Source organism: Panonychus citri, unplaced genomic scaffold (assembly GCF_014898815.1).
Source record: "Panonychus citri isolate SS breed McGregor unplaced genomic scaffold, ASM1489881v1 Contig00023, whole genome shotgun sequence".
Taxonomy (NCBI): Eukaryota; Metazoa; Arthropoda; class Arachnida; order Trombidiformes; family Tetranychidae; genus Panonychus; species Panonychus citri.
This window is the reverse complement of record NW_026515428.1, coordinates 845043-862743: the sequence shown is the minus strand read 5'-3', so window position 1 is coordinate 862743 and position 17701 is coordinate 845043. Positions and strand designations below refer to the sequence as shown.

General features: G+C 31.0%; 6 protein-coding genes across 6 annotated transcripts; 3 read left to right on the top strand and 3 right to left on the bottom strand.

The window, feature by feature from the left end:
- Nucleotides 1-45: 45 nt before the first annotated feature.
- LOC128396063 (high mobility group protein 20A-like) lies at nt 46-979 on the top strand. Its single transcript, XM_053356585.1, has 2 exons — nt 46-196; nt 401-979. The coding sequence occupies exon 2, from the start codon at nt 429-431 to the stop codon at nt 876-878; it is 450 nt and encodes a 149-aa protein (XP_053212560.1). The 5' UTR covers nt 46-196; nt 401-428; the 3' UTR covers nt 879-979.
- Nucleotides 980-1536: 557 nt separating this feature from the next.
- On the top strand, nt 1537-3140 carry LOC128396027 (ribosome biogenesis protein NOP53-like). Its single transcript, XM_053356550.1, has 2 exons — nt 1537-1827; nt 1938-3140. Exons 1-2 carry the CDS (start codon nt 1712-1714, stop codon nt 3046-3048), a joined length of 1227 nt encoding a protein of 408 aa, XP_053212525.1. The 5' UTR covers nt 1537-1711; the 3' UTR covers nt 3049-3140.
- LOC128395981 (O-acyltransferase like protein-like) lies at nt 3046-6490 on the bottom strand. The gene is made up of 3 exons (XM_053356483.1): nt 5633-6490; nt 3785-5115; nt 3046-3725 (listed from the first exon to the last, which is right to left on the bottom strand). Exons 1-3 carry the CDS (start codon nt 5943-5945, stop codon nt 3171-3173), a joined length of 2199 nt encoding a protein of 732 aa, XP_053212458.1. The 5' UTR covers nt 5946-6490; the 3' UTR covers nt 3046-3170.
- A 206-nt stretch (nt 6491-6696) lies between these two features.
- LOC128396034 (phytanoyl-CoA dioxygenase, peroxisomal-like) lies at nt 6697-10922 on the bottom strand. Its single transcript, XM_053356557.1, has 4 exons — nt 10342-10922; nt 9479-9739; nt 7331-7927; nt 6697-7004 (listed from the first exon to the last, which is right to left on the bottom strand). Exons 1-4 carry the CDS (start codon nt 10606-10608, stop codon nt 6951-6953), a joined length of 1179 nt encoding a protein of 392 aa, XP_053212532.1. The 5' UTR covers nt 10609-10922; the 3' UTR covers nt 6697-6950.
- A 159-nt stretch (nt 10923-11081) lies between these two features.
- Nucleotides 11082-14926, top strand: LOC128395970 (cohesin subunit SA-2-like). Its single transcript, XM_053356473.1, is given in 7 exon segments — nt 11082-11268; nt 11382-13275; nt 13278-13441; nt 13509-13671; nt 13751-13884; nt 13948-14339; nt 14417-14926. Coding segments are annotated over 7 exon segments (3078 nt in total). The 5' UTR covers nt 11082-11199; the 3' UTR covers nt 14679-14926.
- Nucleotides 14927-15187: 261 nt separating this feature from the next.
- Nucleotides 15188-16625, bottom strand: LOC128396042 (motile sperm domain-containing protein 2-like). The gene has a single exon (XM_053356565.1). The coding sequence runs from the start codon at nt 16159-16161 to the stop codon at nt 15238-15240; it is 924 nt and encodes a 307-aa protein (XP_053212540.1). The 5' UTR covers nt 16162-16625; the 3' UTR covers nt 15188-15237.
- Nucleotides 16626-17701: the final 1076 nt, after the last annotated feature.

The following is a 17701-nucleotide window of genomic DNA, read 5'->3' as shown; positions in this document are numbered from 1 at the left end:
ATTTGTTTACATTTTTAGTTGGAAAAAAATCTCATAGATGGCGACACATTTGTCTCATGTTCTTTTTTTGGTTTTATGTTTTGTCTTGAAAAATGATTGAGATTTAATTTTGTTTTGATTTGATTGTTAGATTAATTTGCTATTGTTAATTGTTAATTTTTCGTCTTTAATGGTACCACAATTAAGGTGATTAAAGGTAAGTCTTTGGAATTGTTAAATGTTATTGGTTCAATTATTCTCTTAGGTGAATAATATTCTCACTTGGAAATTTCCATTTTCTTTATTTTTTGTTTCTCTTTTGATTTTGTGTTTTTCGTTTTTCTTTTTGGTTTTGGTTTTGGTTTTAATTGTTGTGATTAATTTTTGCTCTTTTGTTTTGTTTCCATTTTTTTTGTTATAGAAACGTTTAGTTTGCTATTTAATAAAGGATGGGAGATACAAGTGGAAATAGTATTGGTGGTAAATCATCTCTGGACATTCCTATTTTTACGGAGGAGTTTTTACATCATAATAAACTTCGAGAAGCTGAATTGAGACAATTAAGAAAGATTAGTACCGAATATGAAGAGCAAAATGCTATACTTTCTAAACATTTAGAAAATTTAAAGGCTGCAGTTGATAAATTGGAACTTGAATCGGTACAACGAAATGCAACGAATAGAAATTTAGAAGAACATCTTAGAAAGATAACATCTCTGGTTCTCTCACAATTTGCCAATATTCCAATTCCAGGGACAACAGAGACGGTTAATCCTGATAATGTAGAACAATATTTACAAAAATTGGTTGATAAAGTTACAAGAGAAAAGTGTCTCAATACCAAGGAATGTGATATCATCGCTGAGAAAGTTAGCAAAATTATCGCTCAAATGGATTGAACCAAAAGAAAAACAAACAAAAGTGACACACGCAAAATTAAAGCTTTTAAAAAGCTAATCATCAATTGACCTCAAAAAACAAAACAAAACAAATATTATATTCGTTAAATCATCTTTTCTTTTCATTGAATTAGATTTGATTTGTTGATTTTCTCGTTTCCAAAGTGTTGTAATTGAGTAGGAAATTTCTCTCGATCTTGGTGGATTCTGATCACTAATTGCTACTGGAAATTTCAAATTGCAACTTTTTCCATTCACCCTGATCATTCATCTTCTTCTTTACTTCACCATGAAAGTAAAACCTGATGTTTTCCCTCAATGAATTGATTCATTTTTCTCATTCACTAACTCAATCAATTTCAACATTACAATTGGCTCACATAATAGAAAGATAAAAGAATTAGAATTTAACTTACATCTAAAGAAATTCTATAATTACAATGTAAGAATATCCCATTTAAGCTCAATCATAAAATAATATGATGTTACAATCAATTTTTCTCCATAAAATAACTACAATTAAAATGCGAAATTAAAAACAAAAAATCAATTCAATCATTCGAATTGCTAAAAACTCTATCCAGATGGCGACACATTTGATGGAAAAATGTTTTCTCTTTAATTGGAAAATTTTTGTTTAATTGTTTACATTTGATTCTCTTAATTACTCATTAATTTTTAGACATTAATCTAATTTAATTGTTGATATATTTTGTTCCTATTAACTCTCTGTTTGTTTATTGTTCTTCGAACAGAAGAAATTGTTTGTTCTTTCCTCTTTTTCGCTTTTTTGTTTTGTTGTTTCTCCACGTGTTTGTTTACCCATTTGGAAAATGGTTGCATCCAAAAAGACGAAATTTGGTAAAAATCGGCGAAAAGGTTGGAGAAAAGTTAACATCGAAGAGGTTGATCAGTACCTTGATGATGTTCGACGAAAAGAAAGAATCGGGTATGTGTCTGTGGTGTTAGAATTTCGGTGCTAAATGTATTAGATTTAAATTAACATTAACACGTTTTCTCTTATTTTATTTTTTTCTTCTCTCTCTTTCTCTTCCATAGGCAACCATTAGATAAGCCGGATTTTACTATTGACAAGAAAGCAAGTGAACATGTTATTCCATCGAAATTGAGTAAATTGAAGAAAACGAAGAAACTGTTAACTACTAAAGATTTGTCGAAAAATATTCTTGCCTACAAATCTCTGATGCATGAATCTGCTGTTCCTCCGATGGTTGTGTTTCCAAAAACTGAGCCTAAAGCAGTAAAGATTAAACCTAAAGAATATGGTAAACGTAAAAAAAAGAAGCCAGAAAATTGGAGAGACAATCGAGTTTATGATCTCTGGAAATCTGATTCAAAGCCTTCTCACCCTGCGAAAACTAGTAGATTGAAACGACCCTCAATTTTACCAGCAATCGATGAACCTCACCCGGGAATGTCTATTAATCCAACACTCGAAGATCATCAAGAATTAATGAAAAAAGCAGTTGATGTTGAATTGGCAAAGATTAAGAAAGAAAAAACTCTCGATCGGATACTTGGTAAAAAGCCGAAAAAAACTGAAACTGAAATGATGAAAATTTGGTTAGAGGAAATGTCAGGAGGAATTCCTGGTGCTAAATTTGCACCTCAAGAAAGCGACGAAGAGCAAGTTCAAAATGATCCAGAGGAAGAAGGTGGAATAGGACCAATAAAGAAAATTGTTCGAGCTGAAGATCGAAAGCCAAAAGCAAAGAGACGAAGAGAAATGTTAGCCAAACAAAGAGAATTAGAGTCTAAAAAGAAGAAAGAAGAAAAAAGAAGAGCAAGTCAAATATTCCAACTTAAAAGAATTAAGAAAGATATCGCCGCTGATGAAGAAAAGGCCAAAAAACAGCAAGAAAATTTAAAGAAAAAATTTGCCGCTGTGGTTACAAGACCAGCGCGTTTGGGTCCCCACAAGTATGAAGAACCCGATATTCCAGTTAACCTTCCAGAGGAATTGGCAGCTCGTTTACGTTCAGTGCAAACGGAAGGTGATCTATTTACCGATAGAATTAAATCTCTTCAAAAGAGAAACCTAATTGAACCTCGAAAATTAATAATGAAGGTAAAAGGTAAAAACTTCAAATGGTCAGAGAAACGGGATTGTCGTGAGCCCGATAAATTTGCCCATGTCGGTAAAAAGTAAACTTGTTTTATTTTTCTCTTTATTGGTTTAATTGTAAAAATGGAAAAAAAATTCTCTTTTCTCTTAATAATAACAATATATTCGTACATGTATATTTATATAATATTTAATTGTAACACAATTTATGCTTCAGACATTTGAGTTGCTGATGATTCTGTTGATGTTTCATTTTTTATGGTTCGATGTTTTGAAATTTCAATACTTGGATCGGGAAGATTGTTTCTTGGTTTACCTGAAGCGAACAATTTACCAACCAAATTGGAGAAAGGACTTTCAACCAGAATTCGTGATATAAAGGAGATGAAATAAATTAGGAAGAAATAAGGAAATTGATCAAGAAACATGAATTTAAAGACCGATGTTTCCATTGGAACTGTTGAGATACCATTTCGAAATCTGAAAAAGATTATGTTCAAACAAAGGATTGAAAGACTCATTCGAGAAGCGATTAAAAGAACTCGAGAAGCGAGTATTCGACCGATGATATTGTATGCGTGACCTTCTCGAATTGTGTAGATCAACCAAGCGACCATTGCGCTCCACAAGCTTTTCGAGATACTTCCATAGACAAGCGATGACCACCAGAAAATTTTCGAATCATAATCGTTGTAATTGAAAAAGAAAAGGTGAACAATCCAACCGATTGACCAAAGACCCCAACCAATGTTAACCTTGACCTGAAAGCGAAAGACAATACGAGTTAATTGTTTATTCAAATTTGGGAATAAATTGTTACCTGTGATAACTTTTTCCCTGTTTCTTTCAAGTAAAATCCAAGAAGTACTCCAATGAAATATGGAGCCATGTGAGCGATTGGTTTCAAATGGAAACGGAAATTGTACAAAATTGAATCTTCATTGAGAAAATCACTGATTCGCCAAAAGTGTCGCAGGTCAAAAATGTAAAGACTAAAGCCCGAGAATGCGATACCAAGGATTATCAAAAGCCAAGTACAGAAAAGTGCTTGACGACGATGACCAACTGAGATTGGAATCCAAACAATGACCAAAAAGAGCGTGCAAATTAAATCAACGGTCAGATACCAATCAGTGACTAAACATCCATGTGATCCAGCGGGTTCGGGTTTCCAATCTAACCACATTTGAATGAGAAGGACATTTGGAAGCCAATTGTTGACACATTTATCCATATTGGTCGCTCTTGGATGGAACCAATTTGGTCCACCAAGTTGATTTTTTACCGCTTCATTCATAAGCAGAAAAGCCCAAGAAATGGCCCAAATGATTGATGGTAAAAATCTTAAATATCGACCCAATAGAACGGCAAACATTGTCACCCGTTTCCTTTTCTGAATAAAAAGTGACATACTCAGTCCGGTTACCATGAAAAAAGTGTCTACCGCCAGCGGGAAAAAGTAAGCGGGCATAAAGCCAAGACTGGGAAGAATTGTAATCGACTGGAACAATCGAGCTGTATTAACATCAACCGTAGCCAATAGTGCATGAGAAATAACAATCATAAACATGGAAATGGCCTTAATCCCGTGGAGACAAGATAATGAATTAACCGAATCACTTTCACCCGATTTGGCGATAAGTTTATCATAATTGACGGAAACATTAAAATCGGATAAAAATGAAAGACTGGTCAGTGTACCAAGTAAATTGAGTATAACAACTGTCACAACGATAAATAGTCCCACGTAAACGTGAATTGGTAAATTTGGTGGATCATTTTTAACATCACAATATTGAACATCAATCGTTAATCCAGTTTGATGATAATCTGCCAATGAATTTGTTACTCTTTCAACTTCACCCGATAAACAACCTCGAGGTAAACATAATCCATAAGTGTAATTGACGATATGATGAAAGTGTAAATAGTCAACTACATACTCTTTAAACGGGTCAGTAGTGAAATTAATCTGATGGTCATCCAATTTTCTTAAATGACCTTCGTACTTGCGTGATTTTGGTACACCCAAACTCATCGATAAAAGACAATATTGACTTGTGTCCATCGAAAGACATTGTTCATAAGACCCATAGGAGAAAAACGATCCGCTCATCAGAGCGACAGGTCGAGTTCCCGTTGAATCCAATCCTCAACGAAAGAAAAGAAAAGTTAATTTCTAACAATTTAATGTTCGATTTTATTTTCTTAATTGTTCATTTCTATTCGCTCTTCAATTTACTCAATCTATTAATCTGATTTAATGTTCATCTCTTAATCTTGTTACACTTTGTTGTTGTTTTTTTTCCTTGTTTTAATTGACTTGATTTGATTAATCGGTTAAAATTGAACAGTTTTAAAAATCCTTTCATTGAGACGATAATTAGTTAATTGTAATTGATTTAATTAGCAAAAGGCCCCAAAACTTTTGCTCTCCCTATCATTCATAATCATCTTTAACTAATCAGGTTTTAATGACCTTTATCCGATTTTAATTATCAGATGATCTTGAAAATGAAAATTTAAGTTAATCTGATTTTCCCGATTAATAATCAAGTCTGAGACGCCATTTAAATTGATTGTAAATGATTAACTAATTCTATGTTCTTAATCAATTGTAATAACTAATTGGAGCAATTAACGGATAATTTTGATAATTGTTACTTACTTTGTAAAGCTTGGGTTTTAAATTGTTTCAAATCATCAATATATCCAGTAATTGATGATGAACATTGATTAGTAACATTTGTAGCAATTAAAATAAAATTAAGTGGCTTGTCAATTGTTGAAACTAAATTGGTTATCCAATGGTGAGAAAATTTTTCAAACATTAACCAAGAATCAATATAATCAGTGTTTGATTGATTATTCAATTGACTATCAATTGTATTGTTTGTAATTAAATCATTTCCATTGACCAATAAAGGACAATAACAGTTAATTGTGAACAGTGAACAAAATAACAACACAATTAGATTCATAATTGAGCAAACAATTAGGAAAATAATTTAACGTGAAAAACAAAAATAATAACAAATCGTTTAATTTAATTGCACAAGAAACAATTTGATTCACAAAATATAAAACATTTTGATTGTCAACAATTTATAATCGTTGATTAAGTGATTGAAAAACTATTGAGATTATGGTGAAAATGAATAGTAAAGTAAAACACATAAGAAAGTTAATTGTTGATCGATTGAGAGTTAAATTGTTAATGGACAAGGATGTTTGATTGCGAATTAAATTCTATCATCAACCCTGATTATCGTGATTTAAATCCTTCGACAATTTCCCTTGATTATTATATAAATTTACCTTCATTATTATTATTTAATCAACATCTTATTTAATAGTTTCAATTCAAGTGGTTAAAAGGTAAAAAAATTTAAATTTAACTCTTGTAAAGTTAATTTAGTTTGCTATTTTCTTGATTACTGATTGTTCAAGGTTAAATTGTTAGCATAAAATTAAGTATAGTGAAAATGATTAACTGGTAAATTAAAGGCTCTTTCTTAGTTTTTTTCTTAATTCTTACAATTAACCATTAAGTTCATCAAATTACATATTTGAGAAACTTATTATTGATGGTTGAAGATGCAATTGTTTTGCTTGATAATTCAATTGATTCATCAAAATTAATTGTTGTTGTTTCGGTAGAGTAACAATTAAGCTTATCACTTCAAGTTGATCATTTAGATTCTTATTGTTGTATCAATCCTTTTAAATAATATATATATAAAATTAGTTTTATAATTAAACTGTAGTTGGTTTGTTATGATTAATTAATCGATTTTCAAATCAATAATTATACAAAAAGTTACGTTTCTGATGTTTGTATATTTCTTTCTGGAATTATTGTTGATTAATTAATAACTGATAATTAATATCAACCGTCGAGATGATTATACAATAATCAGTGATAATGGTTGATTGGTCAAGGTGGAATAATGGATGTTGACTTTTTCCCCGGTTCTTAATTGCGATTAAAGATTACTTCGTTTTCCTTTAATCAGTAATCCTTGATTCCTCCAGTAATCCTATTAATAGAAACAAGAAATTAAAATATATATATTATCACAATTTAAGAGGAATAAAGAGAAACAAGAAATCATGATCATCGAGAAGTCAAAGGTTATTTCATGAAATAACGGAAAGATGATCATGTTTAATGATGAATAAAATAGATTAATAAATTAGTTGAGAGATTAAGATTCAAGTTTAAATCAAGTTGATGATCTATCATCACTTTTAGGGGATCAATTGATAATCAAGAGAAAGAAACTATTAACTGTTGATAATTTCTAAATCATCTTCTCGATGAACCTCAGATCTTTGACCTTGAAATTATTTAATTATCTATTACCTTGTTAAGGTTATAATCAGAAATTGAATTGACCAGGTAAGGTGGAATCTCATCTTGGTAAGTTGATCCTGAAGATGTTTCAATATAATCACAATCTGATGAAGCATAACGACATGAGATGGCAATTAATCTTCCTTGTGAAGATTGTGTTGATTGTTGAGAGTTAATTTTAATTGTGTAGGCCAAAAGTGGATGATAAAATAGAGCATCTCCCGGTTTCAATTGAACTTTTCGAACTCCTTTACTGGAAGGTTCATCGCGAATTCGTTTAACTTCAGGGATTCTCTCGTAAAACATTCGCACCTTATTACCCTCATCGTCGGAATAAATTGTCTCCAAGTAACCAGTTCGATGACTTCCTGGTATAATCATGTAATCAACTTGACCATTTGATGATGAATCGCTGGTCAGCTCAATTCCACAGGGTTCCAAGGCTACCCAAACACTGACAATCCTATCAGCTGGTCTAAAAGGTAAACAGTGGAGATCACGTTGGAAACCATTTAATTGTAATTCGGAAAACATATAATCATAAATAGGGGAACAAGTCATTGCCATTATATTGTAACCACAGAAAGATCCAGCATAACGTACAATCTAATGAGAGAAAAATATAAAACAATTAGAAATCAAAGGTAATCAGTATATTGATTTAGATACGAATTAGTTATCGACAGGTACAATTAGAATTTGTGTCTCAATCAATTGGTGTATCGACAATTAAATAGTCAAATAAATACTAATAACTTGATTATATTAATCATTCATATGATAATTGTACTTAATCAAAATATTGACAGTAATTTGATTTTGTTAAAGAAGCAAAAAAATTGTTCTGATTTTATTTAAATTGATCCAATTGTTAAATGAGTATAATTAATAACAATTGGAACCAATCAGGCAAAAAATGAACGAAATAAACTAATCCAATTTGACTAAACAATTACAATGAATTCTAACAAAATCAAGCCAATTGAAAATGAAACAATTTAACAATAGTAACAATCAATAAGAATCGGTGAGTTTTGTTAATTGTAACAATTGTGTACAGAAATAACAAATATTCAATTGAGTGTTTGAATAAATGTCAAGACTAAATTGTAAACAATAATAATAAATATTCAATTGATTCACTTGAGACAATTGATTAACAATTTACTGGATCTGTTTCTTTATGATTTCCTCTTGTATTGAAGGTTAGAAGAAGAAAATTAAGTTAATTGTTGAAACAATTTAAAATTGAATTCGTTCCAAACCAACTGATAAGATTGAATTAGAAGCTATTAACTGTATATAAAAATAAAGGATGATGAGGAAGAGAAAAGAGAAACATTAATGATGATTAAAGATGAGAATATTCATCAAATCAAAGAATTAGATGATTAAAATAATTATTAGTTTATATTCGTTAACTATCAGCATTTTAATGGTGAATATAAGATCGTCTCAATAAGAGAGTAACACAATCGATTGGATACTCGATCGAGCGATAACTTTACTCGGAGAATTCCCTGATTGCCCTGATTATCATCTAATTTCACCCTCTTTTTGTTCAGACTATCGTTTACTGGGTGAACCTATTCAAGCAAATCGATAAAATAACAACAAATCTAACAGGTTACAAGTGATTAACAAATTACAGAAAATTTTCAAAAAAACTTATCAAATCGGAAAATCGTAAAATCAAAATTTAAAAATAAATCGTTGATTCTAATGATAAAAAGTATAATTAGAACCAGAGATGAAAATTTTCCACAAGGATAATTTACTTTTCTATGTAATTATAAACTGATACTCGTATTAATTTGGATTAAAGGGAGATATTGAAAGTTAATTAAGAAATTAAAGGTTGATTAGTAGCTACCGTTAGTTTAGATTCTCGGCCGATTCTCGATTTGATTTATATTTTAAGTTTTTGGAAAATATTGTGATAATTAACATGAGGAAACATTGGAACATGTTAGAGTTGTTCAACTTGTTCCACAAATGGAATTTCTTTCAAGGAGAAAATCGACAATTAATTAATTTTGAAGAAATTCCCTCGAATAAGAGAGAGAGAGAGAGAGAGAGAAATTAAATTGAACTGTTTTCTAAATTTAAATTTCTATCACTTTTGATTGTTGTTGCTTTTTGGGTGTCGATTCTTACCCGTGGATAGTTGATCAGATTTCTCAATGTGTCGTTAGTTATTGCTGAATTAATTGGTTGGTCAGTTGATGCTAATCTAGATCCATCTTTTAGATTATCTCGAATTTTGTTAATCCCATTTGTCGGGATTAAACTTTTAACAATTAGAAAACCATTGTCTTCATAAAAGTCTCTCTCCTTGACAGTTAACATGTAATAACTTCCTGGTCGAGGTTCAGCTGTATATCGATACTTTTTCGGCCAATAAACCTTTGGGTCAATCTATCAGGAAAAAGAAAAGAAAAAGAAAACAATTGATTAGCATAAATGGTTCTCTTTTAAATTTGATTGTTGTTATTGTTGTTGTTTTTTCGGTATTATAGTTGTTTGAGATTAAGAGACAAGGTCAAATTACAGAAATGAAAATGGTCACAATCTCGAAATCTTAATAATAATAAATGAAAAGTTCAACTTAATTAGAAACAGACCGAACTGACCACTACTTATGATGATGACCTTCCAAGTAGACAAGTTATTGTGATAAGACAGACATAAGAAGGAAAAGTAATGATGAATTGAAAAGAAATTGAAAAGTGTTGATTAGTAGACATAATAATGACAATTCGGTTGATTGTAATTAGTTAAATGGCAAGGTAATAACGAAACTCATTATAAGGAACCAAAAAACTTGATTGTTTCAAGAGGGAAAATGAGTAAAATCAAGTAACGATGATTTCAACTATCAAATTAACAATTAAAGTTGTTTCCTGGATGCGAAAAGTTACTCACAAAGTGTCATAAACACTAATAAACAATTAGAAAATTATCAAAGAAATTTAATTCCCTGGAAATTGGAGGTTAACAGTTAAGACAATTAGACTAACCTGTAGGACGTCCAACCAATTGGCTGGTTTTTTCTTTTTCTTTGTTTCCTCTTGATTGTTGGCCATTTTTTCACCAGAAACATCAGTTGATGAAGATGGAATAGAAATTGAAGATTTATCATATCCGAATCTCGATTCATCAGAACCATTATTAGAAACAATAACTCGAGCTCTTTCAGTAATAGTAACGGAAGAAGATGATGAAGATCCGCCGTTAGCAACAGTTGAATCTTCTTGGCTTTTGTCGTTTGATTGGATGGTGGACATTTTGTGAACAATTGGAAATCGAAAACGAGACGAGAATCGAACACAAACAATAAGGTAACTAATAAAGAAGCAAAAAAATTAAGAGAAGAAACAAAAAGAAAAGATTAAACTTGATCAACAATTTAAGATGAAATGACTCGTTCAATTGAGATGTTGTTCCAACAACAGGTTGTTGATGATTCTCATCTTGTTTCTTTTTTTTCTGCTGGAAAAGTCTCACTATTTTCTAACAGAAATTTTCTCTTCTCTTCTATTCTAAATAGTAGATAGAATCCCGTTAAATTGGACGCCATTTTGGTAAAAATTAAACACCAAATCTAATTAGAGATGATTTTAATTTAATTAGATAAAAACAATTGGAAAAATTTTCCACCGAAAATTAGAATTACCAACAAGTCGCCATCTATTGGTATTAATGCCAATCGAAATTCTTTTTCGCGGTTGAAAGAAACGCCATCTGGTTGTGTGTTATGTAGATAAAGTTAATCAAAGGATTAATGAGTCAATTGGTCAAATTATTTTCTTTGTTTTTTTTAATTAATTAATTGTTTCTAATTCTCTTGTCAATTGTTTTAATTGTAATTCATTCTCATGTCGCAATCAAGTGAGAAGAACAATCCGTTGTTCGCGAGTCTTAAAAAGAATCGATCGGTAATTCAGGTAATTGTTTGACTTTTTAATTGGCGTTTTAATTGATTCTCTTTGTTTAATGTTCTCTCTTTGGTTTTTTTGTTCTATTCTTTTTTTGGTTTTGTTTGTTCTTCTTTTTATAGTCTGCCATTGATGATTGGATTGAAAGCTATCGACAGGATAGAGATGTTGGTATTTTAGAGTTGTTACAGTTTTTTGTTCTCTCGTCGGGTTGTTCAAGTAAAATTAGTTGTGAGATGAGAGAGACTCTTGATTTTACTAAAATTGTTAGAAAATTGGTTGAAGAATTTGATGATCAAGCTGGTGGAGATTATCCAATCATTACTGCTGGTGTTCAATGGAAAAAATTTCGATCCAATTTTTGTGAATTTATTCATATTCTTATTCGACAATGTCAACATAGTATAATCTATGATCAATATTTTATGGAGAATATGATTTCATTCTTGATTACATTATCTGATTCTCAAGTTCGTGCTTTTCGCCATACAGCAACTTTAGCAGCAGTTACACTTATGACTTCCCTTGTTGATGTTGCTCTTACTTTGAGTATTAACATTGATAATAATCAGCGTCAATATGATAAGGCTCGTTCAGAAAAGTCGAGAGGAGATAAATTAAATGTTCTAAGTGCCAAGCGAACAGAACTGGATGAGAATATGAAAGATATAAAAACAATCCTTGGATATTTGTTTAAATCAATTTTTGTCCACCGATACAAAGATGTTGTCCCAGAGATTCGTTCACTTTGTATGAATGAAATCGGTATTTGGATGAAAAAATTTCCAAACTATTTTCTTGATGATCCACATTTAAAGTATGTTGGTTGGACCATTTATGACAAAGAAAGTGAAGTTCGTCTAAGATGTTTACAAGCACTTCTTCCTCTTTATGAAACGGAAGAAATTCTCCAAAGGATGGAACTTTTTACCAACAAATATAAAGATAGATTCATTTCCATGACCATGGATAAAGATAGTGAAGTAGCCGTTCACGCGATTAAATTGATGCTCAAAATTCTTAAACATTATGGTGACATTTTATCAAATGTAGACTGTGAAAAAATCTACATGTTAATTTTCACAACACATCGAAATGTTGCTCAAGCTGCTGGTGAATTTCTGATTACAAAACTATTCAAGATTGATGGTGAAATGGATGATAATTTATGCTCTCGAAGAGGCAAAAAACTTTCCCCTTACACATCACAATTAAAAGATTTGATCTCTTTCTTCATTGAGTGTGACACTCATGAACATTGTGCTTATCTGGTTGACAGTTTAATCGATAGTCACCCAATGATTAAAGATTGGGAATGTATGACGGATCTTCTTCTAGAGGAATCAAATTCACCAGAAGACAATCTTGGAGAGAAACAAGAATCTGTACTAATTGACTTGATGTCTTGTGCTGTTAAACAAATATCCACTGGTGAACCTCCTATTGATCGTAATATTAGAAGATCAAAAATTTCGGCTAAAGATTTGGCTAATTTAAATGAAGAGAAGGAGAAAATTTCTCTACACTTTTCTTCCGTTATTCCTGATCTTTTGAGAAAATACAAAACGGACACACAAAAAGTCATCGATCTACTGGAAATACCGTTACATTTTCTCAAAAATACTTATTCACAAAATTCTGACGATATGGAAAACCTATTGACCGTTATCTCTGAACTAATCGAGATTCATTCGGAGACCGAAGTTATCGAAAGTTGTGCTCGTATCTATGAATTTATGCAAGACGAAAATTTTACTCACTATCGATTGGTTCGAGTTGAAGTGAGCACACTTTTGGATAAACTGTTACAAAAGTATAAGGAATCACTTACTGGCCTTTGCGAAGGATCTGATGATAAATTGGAGACAATTAGTTTTGTGACAAAGAAAATTGCACCAATCGTTTCGTGTTGTCATCAAATGGATACTATTGAAATTTGGAATATTTTCTTTGAAAATTGGATCAAAGATTTTCAACCATCAGATGAATCCAATAAGTTCGCAGACGAAGCAACAAAAACGCTTTCACTATTTGTTTCTATATTCTAATTTGGAGAGTTCATTTCGCCACCAATAATGATAATCACGATTTAGATTTAAAACTAGAAAAGTTTAAGTTGGTTGAATTTATCAATGAAGCTTTTACTTTGTTGGACCAATGTAATCAACAGTTGGCTGAAGAGGTGATCCAGTGAAGAATCAATTTCTATTCTTGTATAATTGCTAATTTCATTTTCTTTTTCTTTTCAGATCTACTTCATTCTATGTGATGTCTTTATCATTTTCAGTCCTCATCTAGCTCATGATTCACCTCAATTATCTGATCTCATTTGTCAACCCAATAAATCACAAACGGAAAGACTGATCGCTTTCATAGAATCAAATGTTTTCATACTAGATGATCAAAGTACAGGTAAATTGTGACTCTTGTCTTACCCATTTAACTTTAAACTAATATTGTTCTTTTCTTTTTCCTCATGATAATATTTCAGATGAACCAGAAGTTCAGGATTCAGTTGAGAAACTTTACAATAAAAGGCATTTGTTGGCCGCTTTTTGTAAACTAATCATTTACAATGTTGTTCCAATGAGATATAGTAACTGTATTCTTCGGCATTATGTTGATGTAAGATTCTAATTGTACAGTAATTATTCAATCATTCTAATTGTGTTTTTTGTCTGTTTACAGTTTTTCAATGATTTTGGTGACATAATCAAAACAACTCTTGGCAAATTACGAGAAATGAATAAGGTTATTTGTGCTAAAACTATGGCCAGCACTTTAATCCAAATGTTCAAAGAAATACAAAGTGAATCAGATGAGAATCCAAGTGCTTTTACCAAACAAAATGAAGACTTTTTGGCTCTCAAAGAATTGGCTAAAAGATTTGCTCTATCATTTGGTTTGGACAATCAAAAGAACCGAGATGCAATTGCGTCTTTACATCGAGATGGAATTCACTTTAGTTTTGAAGAGATGGATAATCCGATTGATCCTTTGGGTCCTCCACCGAATTTACCTTTCCTTGAGATTCTGGTTGAATTTTCAAATAAAATCTTTAAACAAGATAAAAAGACGGTGTAAGTATTTATATCTGTTCTGAAATAATTTATTCTGTTAATTTAATTTTAAATTTCCAACTTATATTTACTTTCAGCTTAACTTATTTGGAAAAATGTGTCAAAAATGCTGGTGTTGATTTCGATGAATGGCAACCATTGGTTCTTTATCGGAATAGTTTATCTCAAGTTAACGAATTTGACATTTCCCTCAATCGATCTAAAAGAGTCACAAGAAAACGAGCCCTCAACGCGGACGATGATGAATCCATGTACGAAACACCAGTCAAAAGAGTTCGAAAACGCTACGTTTCATTCAGTGTTTCAAACATCGAAGATTCAACAACATCAATGGATTAAAACGGGTGAGACAAAACAATTATTCACCAATCAAAGTTTTTCTTTCATTTTATTCAATTATATCTTTCATACCAATTCCTTCAATTATAAATCAACCAATTTCTTTCAATTTATTTGCTAATCAAAATTCAATTTTAAACAAACAAATATGTGTAATCACAAATTAAATTGAAAACTGTTAATCAATTAAACCATATTCAATATGAATAAAAGCTTAAACTCCGGTTAATTGCGACGAAAAAAACTCATACGCCACAACTAAATTGCCGTTCGATTCTGTTGATAGAAAACTTGATAAAGTTCGTTATCAACACAGACTAATCGTGAACTTTGCCTGAGGCGATATTCGAATCTAATCTGATGAACAATTAAGAACTTCTTTTGACCATGAAAGTTTTTTTTCAGTCTAAAGAAAGAGAATGAGTTTTTTTTGTTTCTAACATAAATTGTGTAGATAAATCAACTAACCAGTCAATCTAATTATTATTAAATTAAAACAAGTTTAAGAATCATGATGATGTGATTTTTATTATTTTGGTATTAACATGAAAACGAGTATTTAATCAACAGGTTCGGGCATTGGCTCAATACCTTCACTTTCAAAGATTGACTTGAATGTTTTATAAATTGATCGATATTGTTGATTGGTCCAACCGATTTGTTTGGCAAATTCGAGGAAATTAGGACAACCATTAGGAACTACACCCGATCCTTTCCAAGGTTTTTTACAAGTTCCACCCAAACAATCAGGAATCTTGTCGGAGTCAATGTATTTAGTTAAATCTTCGGGTTTAACAAAGGTCAATGTGTTACGTCCCGAAGAGGGAATTAAGTTAATCACCAGAGATGAGATCATCTGAAGTACTGAGGGAATGTTACAAACAAGAAATTGTTGAACGAAAAGCGGAAAATGATTAACTATCGTTGTGATTATGATCCTCATAATTTCCAGGTCAACATGGGCAAGGGATAAATTTTTAAAGTCGATTACACAAGTGACTCCATTTTTCGAGGCCTTTTCAACCTGGCAGCCGATTGTTACTCCATATTGAACCAAAACTGGCCTTAAATCTTTTGAACGACGGAAAAGGTTGGCACGAACATATAAAACCTCCCGACCCTGTTTATCGTGCTCGTAGACGAAAAAAGCACCCAAACGATAGATTTCACATGGAAACGATCGTAGATCAAGTTGATTAACACCATAAGATTTACGCCATTTAAGTGAATCAATTAACATGTTGGTCGCTGATTTTACATTTTTACTTTGGGACAAAAGGAAACGCTTAATGTACCAATCATCGGTTTTTACACGTTCGATGTCAATTGGGTCAAAAGTTTCGGGTTCCGATGAGTAAATTTCCATGACAGTTGAACGAATCTTGTCAACCAATGGTTTCGATTTGTTGGTTCTACTTTTACCCTGATCGGTTGATGAATATGATGAATTAATTGTTGTCGATTGAACTTCAACTGAAGACATGATTAACTTTGACTGAGATGGTTGGAAAATCAAATTGAAAACTCACAATAATAATAAATTATATTCACCAAATTAGGTTTCTTATTATTCAATTACTATTGAACTTGAAAGCTTATGATGATAATGATGATGATGTGATCTGATTGTGAATCAAATTAACACTGAATCAATTTCAATGCTGACAACATCATCTTTATACTTTTAAATTGTTGTTCTCAACAATCAACTCAACTTGTAAACGGGAAAATTTCAACAGTCAATTTATCCTGATTATCATCATTTCTCCTCCTTCTTTCCTCATCTTCCTCTTTTCTTCCTCCTCTCTTGTTTTTTTCCTGCATCATCAACATCATCATCACGATTTAATTATCTAATCACCAATGGTCATCTAAGGTGGTCATTGATTCTTGACCAACAATCTAAATTTTCCAGAACTTTCAATTTTCCAGTCAATCCTTTACTTCATTAAAGATTCACTTGTGCTTTTTTTTGCATCCTAATTGTGACAGTTAATTGTTGGTTTTCCTAACTAATTGTCAATTGTTCACAATCAACTATGTCTAATTTGATTCTCCATCATTAATCAACTTGTTGGTTACCGATTCTTTAACTTTAATTGCCTCAGGGTGGGTGAAGCTCCCATTGAATTGATCGGGAGAAATAAAAAATTACCTAATTGCTCAAGGTTAATTTAGTTGTGCGTTGTTATCACTTAATTGTCTAACTTGTTGAACAATTAATTGTGTACAAAAAAACAACAATTTAATTAGTTGATAACACAAAAAAGTAGTAACATTTTTCATTAACAAACAATTTATTAATTGTTGTTGTTTTTGTGAGTTTTAATTACTGGAAACTTTCATTATCACTTTTGAATTGATTTAATTTAATCAAAGAAAAGAGGTCAATTTAATTTGGTAATTTAATCGGGAAATTTATTAATCACTTTTACTTTCATACCCAACGGCTTTTTAAATTGTTGAATATTTTTTTTTTCCAATTACAATTAACTACAAATGATTGAATGGTTAACTAAAATGGTTATGATTAGAGTTGAAGATTAGTTTATTAATTGTACACAATTAAAAATCTTAATTTAAATTAACTCGTTTCAAGTTAATCAAGTAATTTTTGTTATTCTAATAAATTTTTCTCTTTTTTTTTAATTTAACTATATTAAAATCATGATTATAATTAATATGATGACGATGTTGATTGTTGATTGTGATCAGGTCAAGGTTGATTGTTTACAATTAACTTAATCATGGTAAAAAAAAGGAAGTGTCCAGAAGAGTTCAAATTGTAAAGGAAAAAAAATGTTATTGATTGAAATCATATGAGTTGATTGTTGGGTTATGATTAACATTGAATTTAAATTAGAGGCGAAATAATTAAATTGAGCTTAATCATCATCATGATTAACTAAACTTTCACTTTCAAAATTAGGAATCAACTGATGTTAACATTTAATTTAAGCGATTAATCAATCAGTTGATTATTATGATTGAAGTTTTGTTTCTCCTGGAACAAAAATATCATC